This window comes from Sus scrofa, chromosome 16 (assembly GCF_054392235.1).
Source record: "Sus scrofa isolate SSC_HxYL_T2T_F1_AM1 chromosome 16, Sscrofa_HxYL_maternal_Yorkshire_Landrace_v2.0, whole genome shotgun sequence".
NCBI lineage: Eukaryota > Metazoa > Chordata > Mammalia > Artiodactyla > Suidae > Sus > Sus scrofa.
This window is the reverse complement of record NC_139398.1, coordinates 67,089,961-67,107,365: the sequence shown is the minus strand read 5'-3', so window position 1 is coordinate 67,107,365 and position 17,405 is coordinate 67,089,961. Positions and strand designations below refer to the sequence as shown.

General features: G+C 48.2%; 1 protein-coding gene across 19 annotated transcripts in view; it reads right to left on the bottom strand.

Annotated features, from left to right (window-relative positions):
- SLIT3 (slit guidance ligand 3) overlaps positions 1 to 17,405 on the bottom strand; it is a 914,676-nt gene that overhangs the window by 221,792 nt on the left and 675,479 nt on the right. For all 19 annotated transcript variants that reach the window (XM_085001790.1, XM_085001791.1, XM_085001793.1 and 16 more), the window contains one exon: positions 11,006 to 11,077. In XM_085001790.1, coding sequence (XP_084857916.1) covers positions 11,006 to 11,077 — 72 coding nt within the window. The remainder of the gene's footprint in view (positions 1 to 11,005; positions 11,078 to 17,405) is intronic.

Below are 17,405 nucleotides of genomic sequence, written 5' to 3'. Positions count from 1 at the left end.
TCCTCTTTCTGCCTTCACTTAGCGTGATAATTTCTAGGTCCATCCCTGTTGCTGCAAAGGACATTATTTCATTCTCTTTTATGGCTCAGTAGTATTCCATATACCATATCTTCTTAATCCATTCATCCATCAATGGACATTTAGGTTGTTTCCATGTCTTAAAAAAAAACACTTTATTAAAGTATAGTTGATGAACATTTGTGTCAATTTCAGCTGTACAGAAAAGTGAGCCATTTATACATTGATATACATTCTTTTTCTCATATTATCTTGCGTCCTGTTCTATCACAAGAGATTTGGATAGATACTGTACTATACAGTGGGATCTCACTGCTTATCCATTCTAAATGTTATCCATTCTAAATGGAATTGTCTGCATCTACTAACCCCAAACTCCCAGTCCATCCCACTCCCTCCCTCTCCCCCTGGCAAACACAATGCTCTCCATGTCCATGAGTCTGTTTCTGTTCTGTAGATAGCTTCAGAAGATAGGAGAGTTCCTAAATTTCTTTTCTTTTCTTTTTTTTTTTGTCTTTTTGCCATCTCTTGGGCCGCTCCTGCAGCATATGGAGGTTCCCAGGCTAGGGGTCGAATCAGAGCTGTAGCCACCGGCCTACGCCAGAGCCACAGCAACGCGGGATCTGAGCCGCATCTGCAACCTACACCACAGCTCCCGGCAATGCCGGATCCTTAACCCACTGAGCAAGGCCAGGGACCGAACCCGCAACCTCATGGTTCCTAGTCGGATTCGTTAACCACTGAGCCACGATGGGAGCTCCAAAGAGTTCCTAAATTTCTTTGAGCTTCAACTTCCCCATCTATATTTAGAGGCTAATAAAAATTTTCCCTACTGGTCTGGCAGGGCTGTTGTGTTAACTAAATAAAATAATACCCATGAAGGCTTTGGGCAAACCATGAAGAAGTATTATTCGTCCCTTTAAGGCACATATTTCTCTATTTTACTCCTCACTGGGCTTTTTTCCAGTTTTATAGATTAGGAGACTGAGGCTCAGAAAGGTAAGTAACTTGCCCAAAGTCACATAAGTCATAAGTGGCAAATCTGGAATTAAAGAAGAAAAAATCCAGTCTGACTCTAAAACTCATACTTTTAATCACTATACTACTTTGATACCAGTGAGATAAAGAGTCAGGACCTCAATAGCTACTCGAGTCTCAACGTGTGATCTCCTCTTTTCTTAAGACACTTTCATTTCTCCCTGGATTTACGAATCTCCAGGCAAAAGCTCAGTCCAACAGCGAACGTCTCATAAGACCGCTAAGGCCAACTCAGAAGGCGCCTGGAATCACTGTGCCTTCTTGCCGGCACACAGGGAAGATGGGTTCTAATTCACACGCCTGCTGCAATCCCTGGTTGGCTGGGCATTTAGTGCTCAGAGGGGTTTAAAAAATGGGATGAGTTTAAAAAAAAAATGGTGTTTGCCTGTAAATAAAAATGTTCCAGAGAATACATTTTAGTGCTGGGGCCAGAAAAAATGGTCTTCGTTAGCCTGCAAAAATGTGAAGGCTTCCCTGGATGGGTTCTTGAAGCTTTGCTTTGATTTTCCTTTGCTCCCAGATATAATCCTGCTCTTTCATTCAGGGTTTTAGCAGTTCCCTAAGGGCTGGATTCTCTTTGTTCTGAAGGTCACCCATTGATTCCTTATTTATTGAGCATCTACTGTGAACCAGGAAGAAAACGAACTCTTTCCAAGCAAACAGTGAATAAGGGAGACTCGGCTTCTAGCATAGCTTGCAGGTTGTTGGAGGGGAAAAGACAATCCAGCAGGGAGGTAGAGCTTGAGGTGGGGGCGGTGTTACAGGAAATAGGCAAAGCTCAACAGAGAACCTCTCACGATCTATAAAACCGTGTAATCTTGGCCTAGAAGGGATTGTATTTGTCGCTTTCCAAGTCTAGGCACAACTTTTGGGAAGGGGGCACTTTGCGCTGCCATATTTCCCCATCTTTTTCACACTAATGGAGTTCAGCTCACCAGGTTACTTTACTGTTGTTCTCATTTAAGAGGATTTACTTGAATGCATCAACTACTATTTATTGAGCACTTTAGTTGTAGCCCATGGGGGCAGAGAGGGAGGAGCCCCCTAGTGGGGTATTTATTTATCATATTATGCACATTCTTGGTGTATCTGTTTGCCTCCCTGTGATGCAATGTCTTGGAAGTAGGGAATGTGCTTATTCATCTTTTTCCTTCCAGGACTTGCTTTGCGCCTGGCGAGGGTAAGGGCTCCATGGCCATTTGTGGAAGGAAGAATAGAAAAATGGAAGGGTGGAAAGAAAGAAGGCAGGCAGGGAGGAAGGGAGGGAAGGGGAAGAAGGAGGGGGAAGGAGGGAAAGAGAGAGGAAGGAGGGAAGGAGGTGGGGAGGGCAGGAAGGGAAAGAAAGGAGTGACAGAGGAGGAAGGAGGGGAGGGGAAGAAGGGGGGAAGAGAAGGAGGGAAGAAGGCAGAAGGAAATGGAGGAGGAGGGTGCAGGCAGGTAAGCTGCCATGGACCCCTTTCTCGAGACAGCTTCCTTTGGGGGGCACTGAGCATACTGGGGCGCAGTCCTACATCCTCCAGCAGCACCTCTGACATGCTCAGCTAGGAACGCAAAGAAGGACCGGCTAGAAAACCCGCTGCACCTCAGGAAGGTGAGGCATCCGTCTCTGTTTGCCTCTTGCAGGCGAGCAGATTTCCCCAAATCCCCCTTCCAAGACTCAGCACCACTTTCACGTCTGGAGGCAGGTGGCGGGCCCTCAGTCCCGTCAGCCCCCAGGGCCGGCTGGCTCTCTCCTGCAGGTCTCTGCAGTCTGCGGCTGCCACATTAGGGCCACTCCGCCTGCTTGATTCAGGGCCAGGTGTTTTCAACAACTGCATGGCTCCTCACAGGCCACCCTGACTTCGGTCTCCCCTCGGCCATCCACCCTCCCCACCGATGCTGGAGCTGCCTTTCCAAAATGAAAATCTGATCACACCACTCCCCTCCTAGAAGCTCTCTGGTGGATCCCCACTGCCCTATGGATCAGGCGTTCAAGCTCGTTTCAGACCCATAGTCCCCCACGCCCCCTCCTCACCTCACTAACCCCACCAACCTCATCTCTCTTCACTGTTCCTCCTGCTCTCTGTGCGCTAGCCATGCGTCTCCGACAAGCCATGCATCTCTCTCATACACTTCCATCCCTTTCCACAAGTTGGTGATTTTTCACACACTTTTTCATCTGCCTGGAATGCCCTTCTCCTGGGTGAACTCCTATTCATCCTTCAAGACCCAACTCGGAGTTCCTGTTATGGCTCAGTGGTAGTGAGTCTGATCCCTGGCCTCGCTCAGTGGGTTAAGGATCCAGTGTCGCCATGAGCTGTGGTGTAGGTCACAGACGCAGTTTGGATCCCGTGTTGCTGTGGCTGTGGCGCAGGCCAAGAGCTGCCGCTCCGATGTGACCCCTAACTTGGGAACCTCCATATGCCACAAGTCCCAATTCATGTCACTTCCTGAATGAAGCCAGCATCACGCCTGTCTCTCTGGGCTTGCCCACATCTTTATCCCTAGCACCAACGGAATCCCGGCCCCCATCCTGCAACCACTGAGTCTGTCCCCTCACTACACTGTGAGTTCTTCAAGGGCAAAGACAGTCTTATTCTTGCTCCAATATTATTTTCATATTAACCATTGTAACAATTGGGTATGATTTCTTGTATATAATAGGCCAACCACAAATACTAGAAACACGAAAGAACAAAACCATTCATTGGATGGATTTTGAGTGAACCTTATTCTCTGCTCTGAGCTGTTTGGGCCCCAGGGATTCCACAGCGATTGAGACAGGCAGGATCTCAGTGTACGCGCCATCATGCTGTGACATCCAGAGGCAGAGTGACAAATAGATGAACAAGAGCATCTCAGAGGGTGATGAGGGCTCCAAAGAAATATAACTAGGCAGTGGGATAGAGAAGAAGGGCAGTGGGGAAGCTGCTTCGGGTGGGGGGTTGGGGGTGTCAAGGAAGAAGGCCACTTGGAGGAGGAGGCAATGCTTGAGCTGAGACCTGAAAGATCAGAAAGAGCCGCTATGGGAGGTCTGAGGGCTCAGCATCGCACACAAAGGGAGCGGCAGGTGCAACGGCCCGGAGGCAGGAAGGAGCTTGGGGTGTCCAGGGATGGACCAGAGAATAGGATGCAGGTGATGTGTGAGAGAGGACCCGGGTTCTTTAGAGGAGCATGAACTCCATTCCAAGTGTAGACGCTGAGGTGAGCCGACAGAGATGCCACCAACCATGGGGTGCTTCGTGGCCCTCCCCCGCTCCCCAACAAGATCACCACCTGCTCACTGGAGCCGAGACAGCCCTCATTAATCTCAGGAAGCGGGAGGGCCGATTCGGGCAGTGCAGCACCTCGGACTAACTAGAAACACAAAGGCTGCCTGCCCCGCTTTGTTTTGAAACCGTCAATTCCAAATTCTGCGGGCTGGCAGAGACAGGGGTTATTGATTTTCCCTTCTGGAATGCATGTCCTACAGAGTCCTCGCAAATAGAAACTGAAAAACAGAGGAAAACATAACTGCTAAGAGAGAGAGAGCAAGGGGACATTTTTTTTAAAAAAAAAAACCAATCCATACGGGCCTGTCTTTTTCTTAGGATGCTTTGTTGGATGGTGGCTTGTCATGTCTCTTTTTTTCCAATTCATTCCCCCCCCCGCCCCCAACCTCTATGTCTGACAAGCCTCTCTCTCTCCTTCTGTCTTTTTCTCTCTGTGTCTTGGCCCAGACCTTCGCCTGGCCCTTGCAGAGGGGAGGCAGGGAAGACCATCAAGTCTCAGGTTGGTCTATCTACAAGTCAGGCTACCTGGGGTCGCCTCCTCCAGAGCCATCTGTCCATCTAACTGGCTCTCGTTAAATACAGAATCTCTCCCCATCCCAGGCAGGCAGTGGAAAGAGGGCCACCCATAAACGCAGCCTTTTGCAATTGTATAGTGTGGTATGCCCAGCTAATTGCATTCTCTCTTTTCTCTGGAGAAGGAGGAAGCGATTGGGCGCTCTCTTCAGCTGCCCTGGTGTGTGTGTGGGGGGGGGGGGGCAGGGCACAAAGGCCATTCAGCACCCCGGTTTCACCAGTGGCACCTCCTTCGCACAGGGTTCAAACACTTCCCGGGGCCCTTTGCTTGCATGCCTGCCTACTGGCCTCCCTGAATCAGGCCTCCACTTGCCAGCAGCCTCCTGAGTTGCTTCTTCCTTCTTCCTATTGCTAGCATGGCTGAGTGGGGAGCAATCTGGGCAGACAGAAATCTCTACAGATTGAGTCCAAAAGATGGTTGAGTGAGTACTTAAGGGCAGGCAAAGTGTGGAGGCCTAGACCCAATGGTGTCTGCTGACTTTTACTGAATTATACACACTGATGGACACTTAATTTTGTACCTGGACAAGGGAGGCATCGCAGAATGTCAGAACAAGCAAAGAAAATCGATGTCAAAACTACAAAATCACGAATCTATGTCACAAGTACCAAATTATAAATCTATGTCAAAACTGCAAAATGATCAATCAAAAATAGCCAATCTTTGGTTTTCTCCTCTCTGTGAAGCATATGGTATCACAAAGAGTCCCAGCTATCATCTCTTGGCCTGATGTCCCAATAATTTATCAGCCACTCCTATCTTACTTAAGAACTAGTAGAAGAGGGTTATATTCTTTCTGAGCTCACATGAAGCAGTGGAAAAGGCTGGAGGGCTGGCAGGTGGTTCTCCAACAGACCCGTGACAGGGATGTACATTCCTGAGGTTTAAAATTAACTACTCATCACTCACAAGAGAGACTGCTTACACGTGGGTGGCTGAGGTCTGAGTGGAGGAGGGTGTTTGCTTAACAGGTTCTAGACACACTTAACTTCTGCAAAGCGTCTCCTATGTCACATGGACCAACACAGATTTAAATGCACCACTTGAATCATCAACCTCTACCGAGCTGCTTCCCTACTTGAACTTGCTCCTCAACTCTGGTCCTATGTCTCCAAGTGCCCACACTTCATTTTCTCCTAAGGCTCTCAGATTATTTAGTTTGACCCCCCTCCTAGTCAAACCAGAAATGGAGCTGTGGCCACAGATGGAAATCCTTTAACCAGCAGGAAGGGGACAGGGTGTTGGGGTCACCAATCTCCCAACACATGGAAGATGCTCCATCTACACTGTCCACGCAAGACTGGATACGACCTTGCCCTCAAATCACCATCTTCCAGCCTGGCTTCCCCTCGATCTCTCAGACTCTGTGCCGTGTGAGCTCGGAGAAGGCAGAGCTCACAGAGCTACATACCTCACTTCCTGCGTTTTCCCCCAGAACTGGCATTTGGTAGGAGCTCAAAAGGCATTTTGAGGGCTGCGTGGATGAATGAATGACTGTGAGACTCTGCCATCGTCTGTGTCGCCTAATATGAAACTCATAATTTCCCCCTTCTCTGGCCCAGCCTCTAGTAACTCACTGATTGCCCGGTTCTGTTGCCTAGGTCCCCACTTGTATCTTACTGTGGACTCCTCCTCTTACTCCTGACCGCGAGCCTGATCCTTCGTGGCGGACAAGAGCCTCCCCCCTGCCCTGTCCCTCCCCCCTCCCCGCCGCCTTCTTCCACTTTCTCCTGTCCTAGGTTCTTCTTCCAGAATCATTTTTTTTTTTAAATTAGAGCCTGTCCTGGCAAGTCTTTATATCAGTTATCCCTTCTATTACAAAACAAAAGTCTTTCCTTTGTTCTTTTCTCACAAATCTGCCCCATTCTTGAAAATTTTTTTAATTTATTGAAATACAGTTGCTTTACAATGTTATTTCTGCTGTATGACAAAGTGATTCAGATATATATATATATATATTTATATATCTTTTTCATCATGGTTTATCACAGGATACTGAATATCGTTCCCTATGCTCTACAGTAGGACTTTGTTCTTTATCCATCCTCTAGATAATATTTCCATCTACTAACCCCAACCTCCCAATACTTCCCTCCCCCATCCTCTCCCCCTTGGCAACCAGCAGTGGGTTCTCTATGTCTGTGAGTCTATTTCTATTTTGTAGATAGGTTCACTTGTGCCATATTTTCATTCCCCATGTAAGCGATGCTTTACAGTATTTGTCTTTCTCTTTCTGACTTGCTTTGCTTAGAATAATAATCTCTAGGTCCATCCATGTAGCTTTGAATGGCATTATTTCAAGAGAATAAATGTTTTCATCATGACCTTTGCCAGCTTGGAAACTATCCACCTTCTCAGTACCTACATCTAAAATCCACACTCCTTGCAGTTCCCGTCATAGCTCCGCGGAAATGAATCTGATTAGTACCCATGAAGATGCAGGTTTGATCCCTGGCCTCGCTCAGTGGGTTAAGGATCCGGTGTTACCGTGAGCTGTGGTGTAGGTCGCAGACACGGCTTGGATCCTGTGTTGCTGTGGCTGTGGCATAGACCAGTGGCTACAGCTCCGATTCAACCCCTAGCCTGGGAACCTCCATATGCTGCAGGTGCAGCGCTAAAAATATAAAAAAATAAATAAGTAAACAAATAAAATAAAACCCATACTCCTTGCAGGTGAGGCTCGCCACCACCAGACCTCTACCTCCCTCTCTTTCCGACCTGATCACCTGCTCCTCAGAACCTCCTCAACTCTGATGAGATGGCCCTTCAAACACACCGTGTACAGGTTTGCCTCCATACAAGGCACACACTCTTTGTCTGTTCACGCTGTGAAACCCAATCATCATTCCAGGTTCGGGGAAAGTCTTTACAATGGTAACAACAACAAAGGAAGACAGCAGTAACAGTAGCTAGAACTTTCTAAGTACCTTCCAAGTGCCAAGCAGAGTACTGAGTTATTCACATGCATTATTTTATTAATCTTCACTAAACCTCTGGGTTTGAAGGAGGATGAGTACAATTCTTTCTTTTTTTTTTTTTTTGTCTTTTTTAGGGCCACACTGCGGCATATGGAGGTTCCCAGGCTAGGGGTTGAAGAGGAGCTGTAGCCACTGGCCTATGCCACAGCCACAGCAAAGCAGGATCTGAGCTGCGTGTGCGACCTACACCACAGCTCATGGCAACGCCGGATCCTTAACTCACGGAGCGAGGCCAGGGATGGAACCTGAGTTCTCATGGAGGTTAGTGGGGTTCTTTAACTGCTGAGCCACGATGGTAACTCCAGGATAAGTACAACTCTTATCCTCCTCTGAGAGTGGAGAAAATCTAGTGTCAAGCACTGTACCCCAGGCCACAGACTCAGTACAAGACCAGGTGGGGATCAGACAGATCTATGGAAGCTGCCAGAGTTTACGGTTCTACCCTTCGGGCTCCACTGCTTAAAGCGATCGCTCTTCTCTGAGCTCTGAGTCCTGCACGATGCATGGCTGCTCGCTGGCCAACTGTGCTGGGCACTGTTAAACCACTAAACTTTCATCCCCAGGCATGTTTCTTGTCCCCAGTTATACTGGAAGTCTCCCCAGAGCTGGAATTATACTTCTGGGCCTCAGAGGTTCTGGCCACCAAAATTGTGCTGACTGAGCCGATGAGAACTGTCATCAAGCTCCTTCTGTTGGGTTGGTTAATTTATCCTTGAAGCAGTGAGTTTCTTCCTCTTCTCTCTTTTCCCAGATCCCTGCTGTTCGGGTCCTTGAGTGACACCCATCTGTGTGGCCTGGAAAAGAAGGGCCTGACCTTTCCTGTTCCTGAGTTTGCCGACTCTTGACACTTCTCACCCCTGAGTCCTTTGTGAAGTTAACGAGAATACGGGAAAACTACAGTGATAAGCTCCCCAAATGCCAGCAACTACTGAGAACCATTGCGAGACTGATTCACTTTCTTGAGAATCAAAAGCATAGTTGGGAATTACACAGCCTTCCTTCTCCATCCCTGTGCCCACTAAAAAGTGTCCCTCACCATCTCCCTTGACAAAGATTAACTCACAAGCTGCTGTGGACCACTGACCTCCAACACCCCCTGAAAAGCATTCAGGGTGGAGATCAGGAGTGAGGCCCTCCGTGCTCCAGGGAAAAGTGGCAGAACGTGGCTTTGGATAGGTAGCTATTTTTCGGGAGAAGAGGTTCGGAACCCAGTTCTTCCATTTCCTCATATTTAGAAAAGCACTAAAATCATTAATGGTGACATTTGCTTGTGACTACAAGCCTCAGCCAAAATGTGCGCTTGACTGCATGTACCCCCCTCGCTAAAGTCACATATAACCCTGACCTTCCCCGCTCCCTCTGGACCAGTTTCTCAGAGCTCTCTGAAATGCTGCCTCCTGGGCTATAGTCCTATTTTCCCCAAATAAAACTTAAAACACATTGTGCCTTTTTAGGTCAACACCGCAATATGTTTTTTGTCGTTGTGGTTAACTGGCCCCTTTAAAAGCAGGGTCACAAGATAGCATAGATTTCCCACTTCACGTATGTAAGAAGTTACTTTAGCGTTCAACCATCAAGAAGCTGGTTGACTTTGAGTTAGTTACTGCCCTTCTCTGGTCTTCAGTTTTCTCACCGCTGTTTCTGTGGGGTTTTAGAGGATCGGTAAGCTCCCCTCTCGTCTTATCTTTCTGGGATGCTAATCAACACGATCTCTTAGATTTGGTTTATGGGCACCGGCCTGAGTTCCATTTTCCACGGCTTTGTCTGCACCTCCCTGCCCTTTCCTGCTCCTGGGCAAACGTGCCCAGATGAAGCAGTGGGCATCCTGACTGGGAGCCCCTTGCAAAGTCCTCTCTGTCCCCTGCTCCCTTCACCCCGGATGCCTCTGCCTTCTGGTGTGCTTTGCATGTTAAACACCTAAAGCTTCCCACTCAGTTCTCAGCCAAGCCAGGGCCGGGAGGGGGATGGGGTGCAGGCAGCCTTTATCGGAAGCCATTGGCAGCTTCCCGGCACCCAAATCCCTGCAGCTCTTAAAGTGAAAAGTAAGAGCATAAGCTTTTTTTTAAAAAAAACTTTGAGGACTTTTCAAGTTGGATGTGAGCCAGGGGCGGCGGCCAGAAACGCCTCCTCTATACGCCCCTCCCGACACATGTTCCGAGCACACGGGCACAGCAGTGTGGGTAGGAAATTCAGAAGGCGCACACTCCTCGAGAAGGGAAGAGCCCCAGGAGTCGTCATATGCAGCAAACAGCGGGGTAGGGTGGGGGGGCAGGTAGTAGGAACGACAAAGGTTATGTGGCAAGTCCAAAAGCGTGGCCATGGAACCGCTCTGCATCAATTGCAGCAACAGGCAATGGAATCTGCACATGATAAAAACTGTCTGCACATGCGCACGCAAGTGCACGTCACACTGGGCCGTCTCAAGGATGGAGTCTGGGGACGGCACCCACGTCCGTGTCCTGGCTTGACATTATACTAGAGTTACACGAGATGTTACCCCTGGGAGAAAACTGGGTGAGGGTACAGGACCTGGTCTACTACTTTTGAGACGTCCTGTGAATCAATAATTATTTCAGCATAAACCCTACAAAACTCCCAAGCATCTATTGCAGCAGATCTGCCTGTCTCCCCACGACCCTAGGAAATAAGTCCCAAGGCTTCCTCATTAGATTCTATTAAAACCGGTGAGATCCTGACCGCCCTCATCTTCAGCATCATCAAGTCTCCTGTTTATTTAACACTTACTGCCTACGAGGCGCTACGTGTTTAAAACATTTTCTCATTTTCATCCCTACCCCACCAGGCTACTATCCCCATTTTATAGCCGGTAATGACCTTGGCAAAAGCTGAGTGGAGCCCCAGGCCACAGAGCTACTGTGAGGCTGGGCCGTGACTCAGGGCTGGGACTCCCTGTTCGCCCTGGGGGACACGAATAACCAGAGAAGAACAGGACTCCATGGAGCTGCCGTGCGTGGCATTCGACGTGTGTTCCCTGGAAACCACGGAAGCGCATCCCGCAGTCTCTCTCAGAGGCGCCCGGACCGAGGCAGCACAAGGCGCGGTGACAACGCCTTCCTGTCCCATCCCTCTCCCCTGCTCGGGCCGGACAGCTGCCTCTGCAGCGAAGCAACAAAAACAGCACTTACAGGTTCTTCACGTCGGCGATGCCTCGGAACGCCTTCCTTGGGATCCCCAGGATCTGGTTTTCGCTCAGATCTCTAAAGGAGAAGAGAAGAGGCACAGGCGTTAAGGACCCGGGCCGGCTTTATCTGCATCTCATTATGATAACAAAACCCCTCGGAGGCTGCCTCTGTGGTCAGAGTGTTTGGGGGACTGTTTAGTCTCAGGCCCCGCGGCTGCTGCTAGCCTCCGCGCTGTTCTTCTGGTGAAGGCCTTGCTGAAATGGTTACCAGGCGGGGCAGCTCGCCTCCAGGGCGAGTTCTGTGGGTGGTCTCGCACCTCCAGGCCACGAGCCAAGCGCTGGGTTATTTGTTGCACACGCTGCACCCAATTCTCTGTTTTGCCACCTCCCAGAAGATGACCCCTTCCTTGCCCTACCCCTCGGCGTCCCTCCCCCACCGCAGGGTCAGCACCACTCAGTCTCCCATCTCTCGGGGACTCTCTGCCTTTGTCATCTGGGATTGGAAGGCAGCCTGGCCGCCCTGATTTTGTGAGGGGGGATGACCAGCTCTGCTTTTCTAGGGCCCCAGAGAGACCCCTGGGGGCCTCCTGGATTGTCTTAGTGACAGGCATGATGCATTCAAATTGCATTTCCACAGACCCATCCAAAATGGGGGTTCCCCTGCATCTCAGCGAGCATGGAGCCGTGCTAAGATGCTGCTCTGAGCAGGGAGGGAAAGGGACAAAGTGTCAGGTCTCGAAGCTGGCCCAAGCCCAAGTCTTGGACAAGCATCCTCTTTAAGAATCCCCAAATCCTCAGTTTCCTTTCTTAAAAGACCCATGATGTTTTCTTTATTTTGTTTTCCGGTTTTTATTTTTCGCTGGACCCAACACACCCACTTGTTTCTATTCATACCTCTAGCTGGCTGGAGGTCCTTGTCGGTAATCAAGCATATATATGTGTATCAATCATAGCTATAGCTATGTCTGTAAATATATATCTCCATTATTTCCAAAGGAACACAAAACCTTCAGATATGAAGGTAAAAAATGATCTACCCAGCCACAATCACTGTTACCAATTAGGAGCAATATATATACATTTCACCAATATGAGCTCATGGTATAGAGTCTGTTATAACCTCTTTTTTCAGTTACTATATTGAGAACATCTGTTCATGTCATTAACAGTACACCTATGCCAATATTAAATTTTTTTTACAGTTGATTTACAGTGTTGTGCTAATTTCTGCTGTATAGCAAAGTGACCCAGGCACATATATATGTATACACACACACACACACACACATATTCCTTTTCTTCTATTATCTTCCATCATGGTCTATCCTGAGAGATTGGATATAGTTCCCTGCGCTGTACATTAAGACCCCATTGCTTATTCCTTCTAAAGGTAACAGTTTGCATGTCCTAACCCAAACTTCCAGTCCAGACCATCCCACTCCATTTTGGCTATAAGATCCCACACTGTGGCTATAGGATCCCACACTGTTGGGTATTTATTTATTTGCTATCTAAGGCAACACTAGGATGAATTTTCTGGCTCACACATTTTGAGGACTCTTGTTCACGACTTCCTTGGTATAAAGTCCTATAAGGAGAACGCACTGGGTCGCAGGGTAAACACACCTTAAACATCTTTGCCGTGCTGTCCAAGAGACAGATGGACAGACACTCCCATGCTAATTTTCCATGGGCATCTAATCACAAGCTATAGATGACTCCAAATATATTTGGAAAGAGAGGTCAGATAACCAACCTCTACTAAAACCTGGGTGCTCCACGTTACCATTTTGCCAGGGAGCAGGAGGAAAAACAGGAATCAGAAGAGAGGCATCCATTTCTCTGCTCTCACTGCTGAGTTGGGCGGCCACACTCTGAATGGCTGGCCAAGACCTGAGAAACGTGGGGGTTGTCTGGGGCCCCAAGGCAAGACTCCGAATTGGGGTCGGGTGCAGAGATGAACACAGAGACATTCTGGGGCTGAAAATCAGGGTGCTCTCCATCTCCAATCCAGTTTCCTCTGCTTGCAACTGATATAAGTAAATTCAGATGCAGTGACCCCGTTGCAGGCTCCCCTGGCCAGGCCTGATTCAATGAGCAGGGCTCCAGCCTGGAGTCGGGGCGCTGAACAAAGCCCACGATGACAGCAGAGGTCAGGCAGTGTCACCAAGGCCACTCCTCTGCTCTCCATCAGCCTCCAGGAGAAGGGGGCCCAGGGCCTGTCATCTGACTAATGCAATTTCCACCAGGCATCTGGGCTGCTGTACCCAAGGCCCCGGCAGCCACAATGGGCCCAGTCTTTTCTGCCAAGTGAAGACTGGTCTCAGACACAGCCAGCCCCTGCCCGCTAGCCTCCTAGGCTTGGCTGCTAGCTCTGGCCACTCTGCGACACACCTCAGGCCATACCTTTGGCAAATAACTAACGATCAAAATCAGGGGCAGCTGGAGGGAACAGGGGAGCGTTTTAAAAGGATCAGCTCGAAGCACATTTGGCAGCCCGATGAAGGGGTACATATTCCAATAATGCATTAACCCTTTGGGTTTAAAGCACTCCAGTATACTGATAAATATCAGTTGTGCAAAGGTTCTGGTCTGTAGCACACGGGCTGAAGAGAGCAGAGCCACAATGGAGCTGAAGAATCTGATGGAGTTGCTGGACCATCTCCCACGAAAGCGGTCACACAGACAAAATCCTGCACTTGGATGGGACGGCCACCCGAGTTTCCGCTCACTGTGTCCTTGCTGTTAATAGACCCAGTCTGGCCCCTGCTCCCAGGAGCCCCATTCGAAAGCCCAGGTTTTTCCGCTTTCCCGCCGGCGGCTTTCCTCTTGCTGCAACTGAGCAAAACAGTAGATTGTAGGGAATTTATCTGTTCCCCATGACAATCTGCTTGTAAATTTTATTAATTTTATTTTCCATTGAGCCTCTCTTCTCCGGCTAACAATACCGCTGCCATCCATCTGCAGGATTGTATATTGATTTCATAAATACCTCCAGTGGGCTGACAAAGTGACAGCTTTAATGGTGTTACTGATGGGGCGTGGAGGAGGGTTCAGGGCTCGGTGCTTCATTTTCGGTAACTGTCCCTCCACAATTATCTCGGGGGCCTTTGTGAGGGTTCCTAATAGTGTGTTTATCTCAGCGTGAGGCCAGAGCATGGAGCTATTGTTAAGTCCTATCCTTGAGAGAGGCAAGAGCCACCATTTTCGGCTGACACTTAAATAAAAATAACAAAATCTATCCGTAGTGCTCAAGAGTCGAGTTCCGGCCAATTGCTTGTTGGGGGGTTTAGTGCCTCCCTCTTCCTGAGGGAGCATGCTCGAAATGGGCCAGGGAAAGGGAACTTGCTTTAAAAAACAAAAACCACCTTAAGATGAAAGGTGTTTGGTTGGAGTTGGGTGAGAGAGAGAGAGGTGTGCTGGGATTTTCCAGGGAAATAAAGGCAGACGGCTGGTGGGAAAGGCTTTTGGGTTGGGAAGTGGGCTACAGATGGGGATTCCTTTTTAAAAAATTAGGACTCTGCAAGAAAGGAGAACTGCATTAGCTAAAGTGCATTTTCCTGCTTCCGGAAAATGATTAACTGCCTGATTATTCCATCCCCAAACGCCAGACCAAAGAGGACTTATTAAGGAGACAGTAAGTCAAATGGGAGTTGGCAAGAACCGATCTATCCCCCTTCCACCCAACACCCCTCCCCCTTTTTAATTTACTAAAATGCTTTGGACACAGATTAACTTTCTTCGCAAATTTATTATTGCTTCATCTACCTCAAAACGGGAACTGCAGACGCTTTGATAAATGGATTGAAAGGTTGTCTAGTTCCAGTGGAGCTTTTGCAATGCGTCCCGGGGCTCTCCCTGCAATGTCAGGCATGCTTTGTTCTCCAGCAACAGTGAATGACAGTCCCCACCTTCACCCCACCCCTGCCTCCCCTATTTACCAGGCAAGGCAAGAAGCAGGAAAATGCCCTCTTCTTTGCTCTGTTGGGGACAGTGTGCTTGTCCCTGTCACCTTCATGTACCAGGATGTCCTGTCTGTGTTACATGGCAGTTTACAGGGTGGGGGATTTGCTCTTAGAGGTTCCTCTTGAATTGTTCTGAAGGTATAGAAGGGGGCTTAGAAGCTTCCTGACCTTGGGGAATTCTTGTGTTTGAAGTGGGTGGAACCACTTATTAGTTGTATGATCATGCAAACCACTGAAATGCTCCATGCCTCAGTTTTCCCATCTTTACAGTGGGGCTATGAATTTTGCTGACCTCACAGGTTAAGTGTGAGGATGAAATGAGTGGGTGTGAGTGTACTTTGCATGGCACCTTGGAACCCTGGGGGCATTCAATGAAATGTTGTATTTATTTCTTGGACTTTTCCCCACACTCAGCCTTGGATTTACATTGCTGTAAATCCTTATTATCTGCAGGACACATGCCTACAACTCTGCAAAGAATAGAACACACAGGAGTTCCTGCTGCAGTGCAGCAGGTTAAGAATCTGATTGCAGAGGCTTGGATCGCTGTGGAGGCGAGTGTTCGATTCCTGGCCTGGTGCATTAGGTTAGAGGATCTGATATTGTTGCAGCTACAGCGTAGGTTGCGGCTGCAGCTCGCATTCAGTCCCTGGCCTGGGAACTTCCACATGCTGTGGGTGTCGCCATGAAAGATAAAAAAAAGAATAGAACACACAAATGTTGCTAATATTCTTTCCACAAAATCTGAGGGAGATTAAAATTTCTCCCATCCACCATCTAGTCAGGAGAACCCATATTTGACTGTAGATTCTTCTGGATAAAACAAGAGAGCTTGATTCGGGAGAAAAGGTCTGTCTTGGTTAGACTCACTCAGAAGCAGATGCTTGGCCAAGTGATGGACTCACAAAGTGCCCCTGAGAGAGACAAGTAAGGGATGGAGGAAGAAGGATGGAGAGCGGAAGAAATGGCAATCGGGTAAAGTTCTGATACTCAATACCCCAGGAGCTCCTGTCCCTCGCCAAGGGATCTGGGTCTCTGGAACCCAGCATCAGACAGTCCTTGGTTAGACCACCCAGGAGGAATTCTGGCTCTACCATAACTCTGGATGAAGTGACTCCAACAAGTCAAGGGCAGATTGCTGAAGAGGTTCCCGGCCAGGACTTTAAGCAGCAAAGTCCAAAGCAGCAGGAGACGTGGGAGCCAAGGTCAGTAAAGGCAACCCAAGGGACCCAAACCAAAGCATTTCCTAAGAAGGTGTCAAGGTCAGTTTTCCTCAATCAGGAAGTGCTCGGAAGATTTTTAAAAAAAGCACTCCTGAAAGATGACACATCCAAGATCAAGGACCAAGAGGTCATAGGGTGAAAGCGAATTGAGCAAAGAAAACTGGAGCAACCTAACCTGGTACCTTCTTTGTCTACCTTGCTAAGCCCTTTGCACTGAGACCAATCAAGCGCATTTTTAGAAATATTAAAAAAAAAAATCCAGCAACTCTTGATTAGCCAAACCTAAAGTGGGGATGATCTAAAAGCATTTATATTTAGAACCTTTATTGGATTTGGGATCAGGGCAGTGGATGGTCATTCTGTTTCTCTTTGGCTTGAGTATGTATTAAAACTACTTTCCGAGAGTTCCTGTTGTGGCTCGGCAGTAACCGCACCCAATTAGTATCCATGAGAATGCGGCTTCCATCCCTGGCTCCGTTTAGTGGGTTAAGGATCTGGCATTGCCGTGAGCTATGGTGTAGGTCTCAGATGTGGCTTGGAGTTAGGGTTAGGGCTAGGATTAGGGTTAGGGTGTGTAGGCCCGTAGCTGCAGCTCCGATTTGACCCCTAGCCTGGGAACTTCCATATGCTACAGGTGCAGCCCTAAAGAGCAAAAAACAAAACAACAATAAAACTATTTTCCAGAGTGGCTTTGGCTGTGGCACAGGTCTGCAGCTACAGCTCTGATTCAACCCCTAGCCCACAAACATGCCACAGATGCAGCTGATAAAAGAAACACACACATACATACACAAACTACTTTCCTAGTTAATCACTGCTGAGTGGGAGGAAACAGCCCATTGAGGCAGCAGGTATCAATCAAAACTCATTTATGGAATTTAAAAAATGACTGATGGATAGTCTATGAATCAAAAATTTCTTGGACTCTCAATGCTACCACCGTATACAAAGCTGAACTTTGCTTCCTGATCCACAACTCCTAATATATGGCAACTGACACATCACTCTACTCTAGGAACCAAAAGGAAAGATATTGTTTTGCTTAGCTTATTTTATACAGCAGGAGAGACTGATATCAGAAAAAAAATTATTCCCTGAGGCTTTTTCAATATGGGCTTTCAGAAGGATTTATCTTAAAAGGTAAACCTCTTGTGCAAGCAATTTATCTTTTTTTTTTTTTTTTTTTTTTTGGCTCTTTAGGGCCACGGCCTCAGCC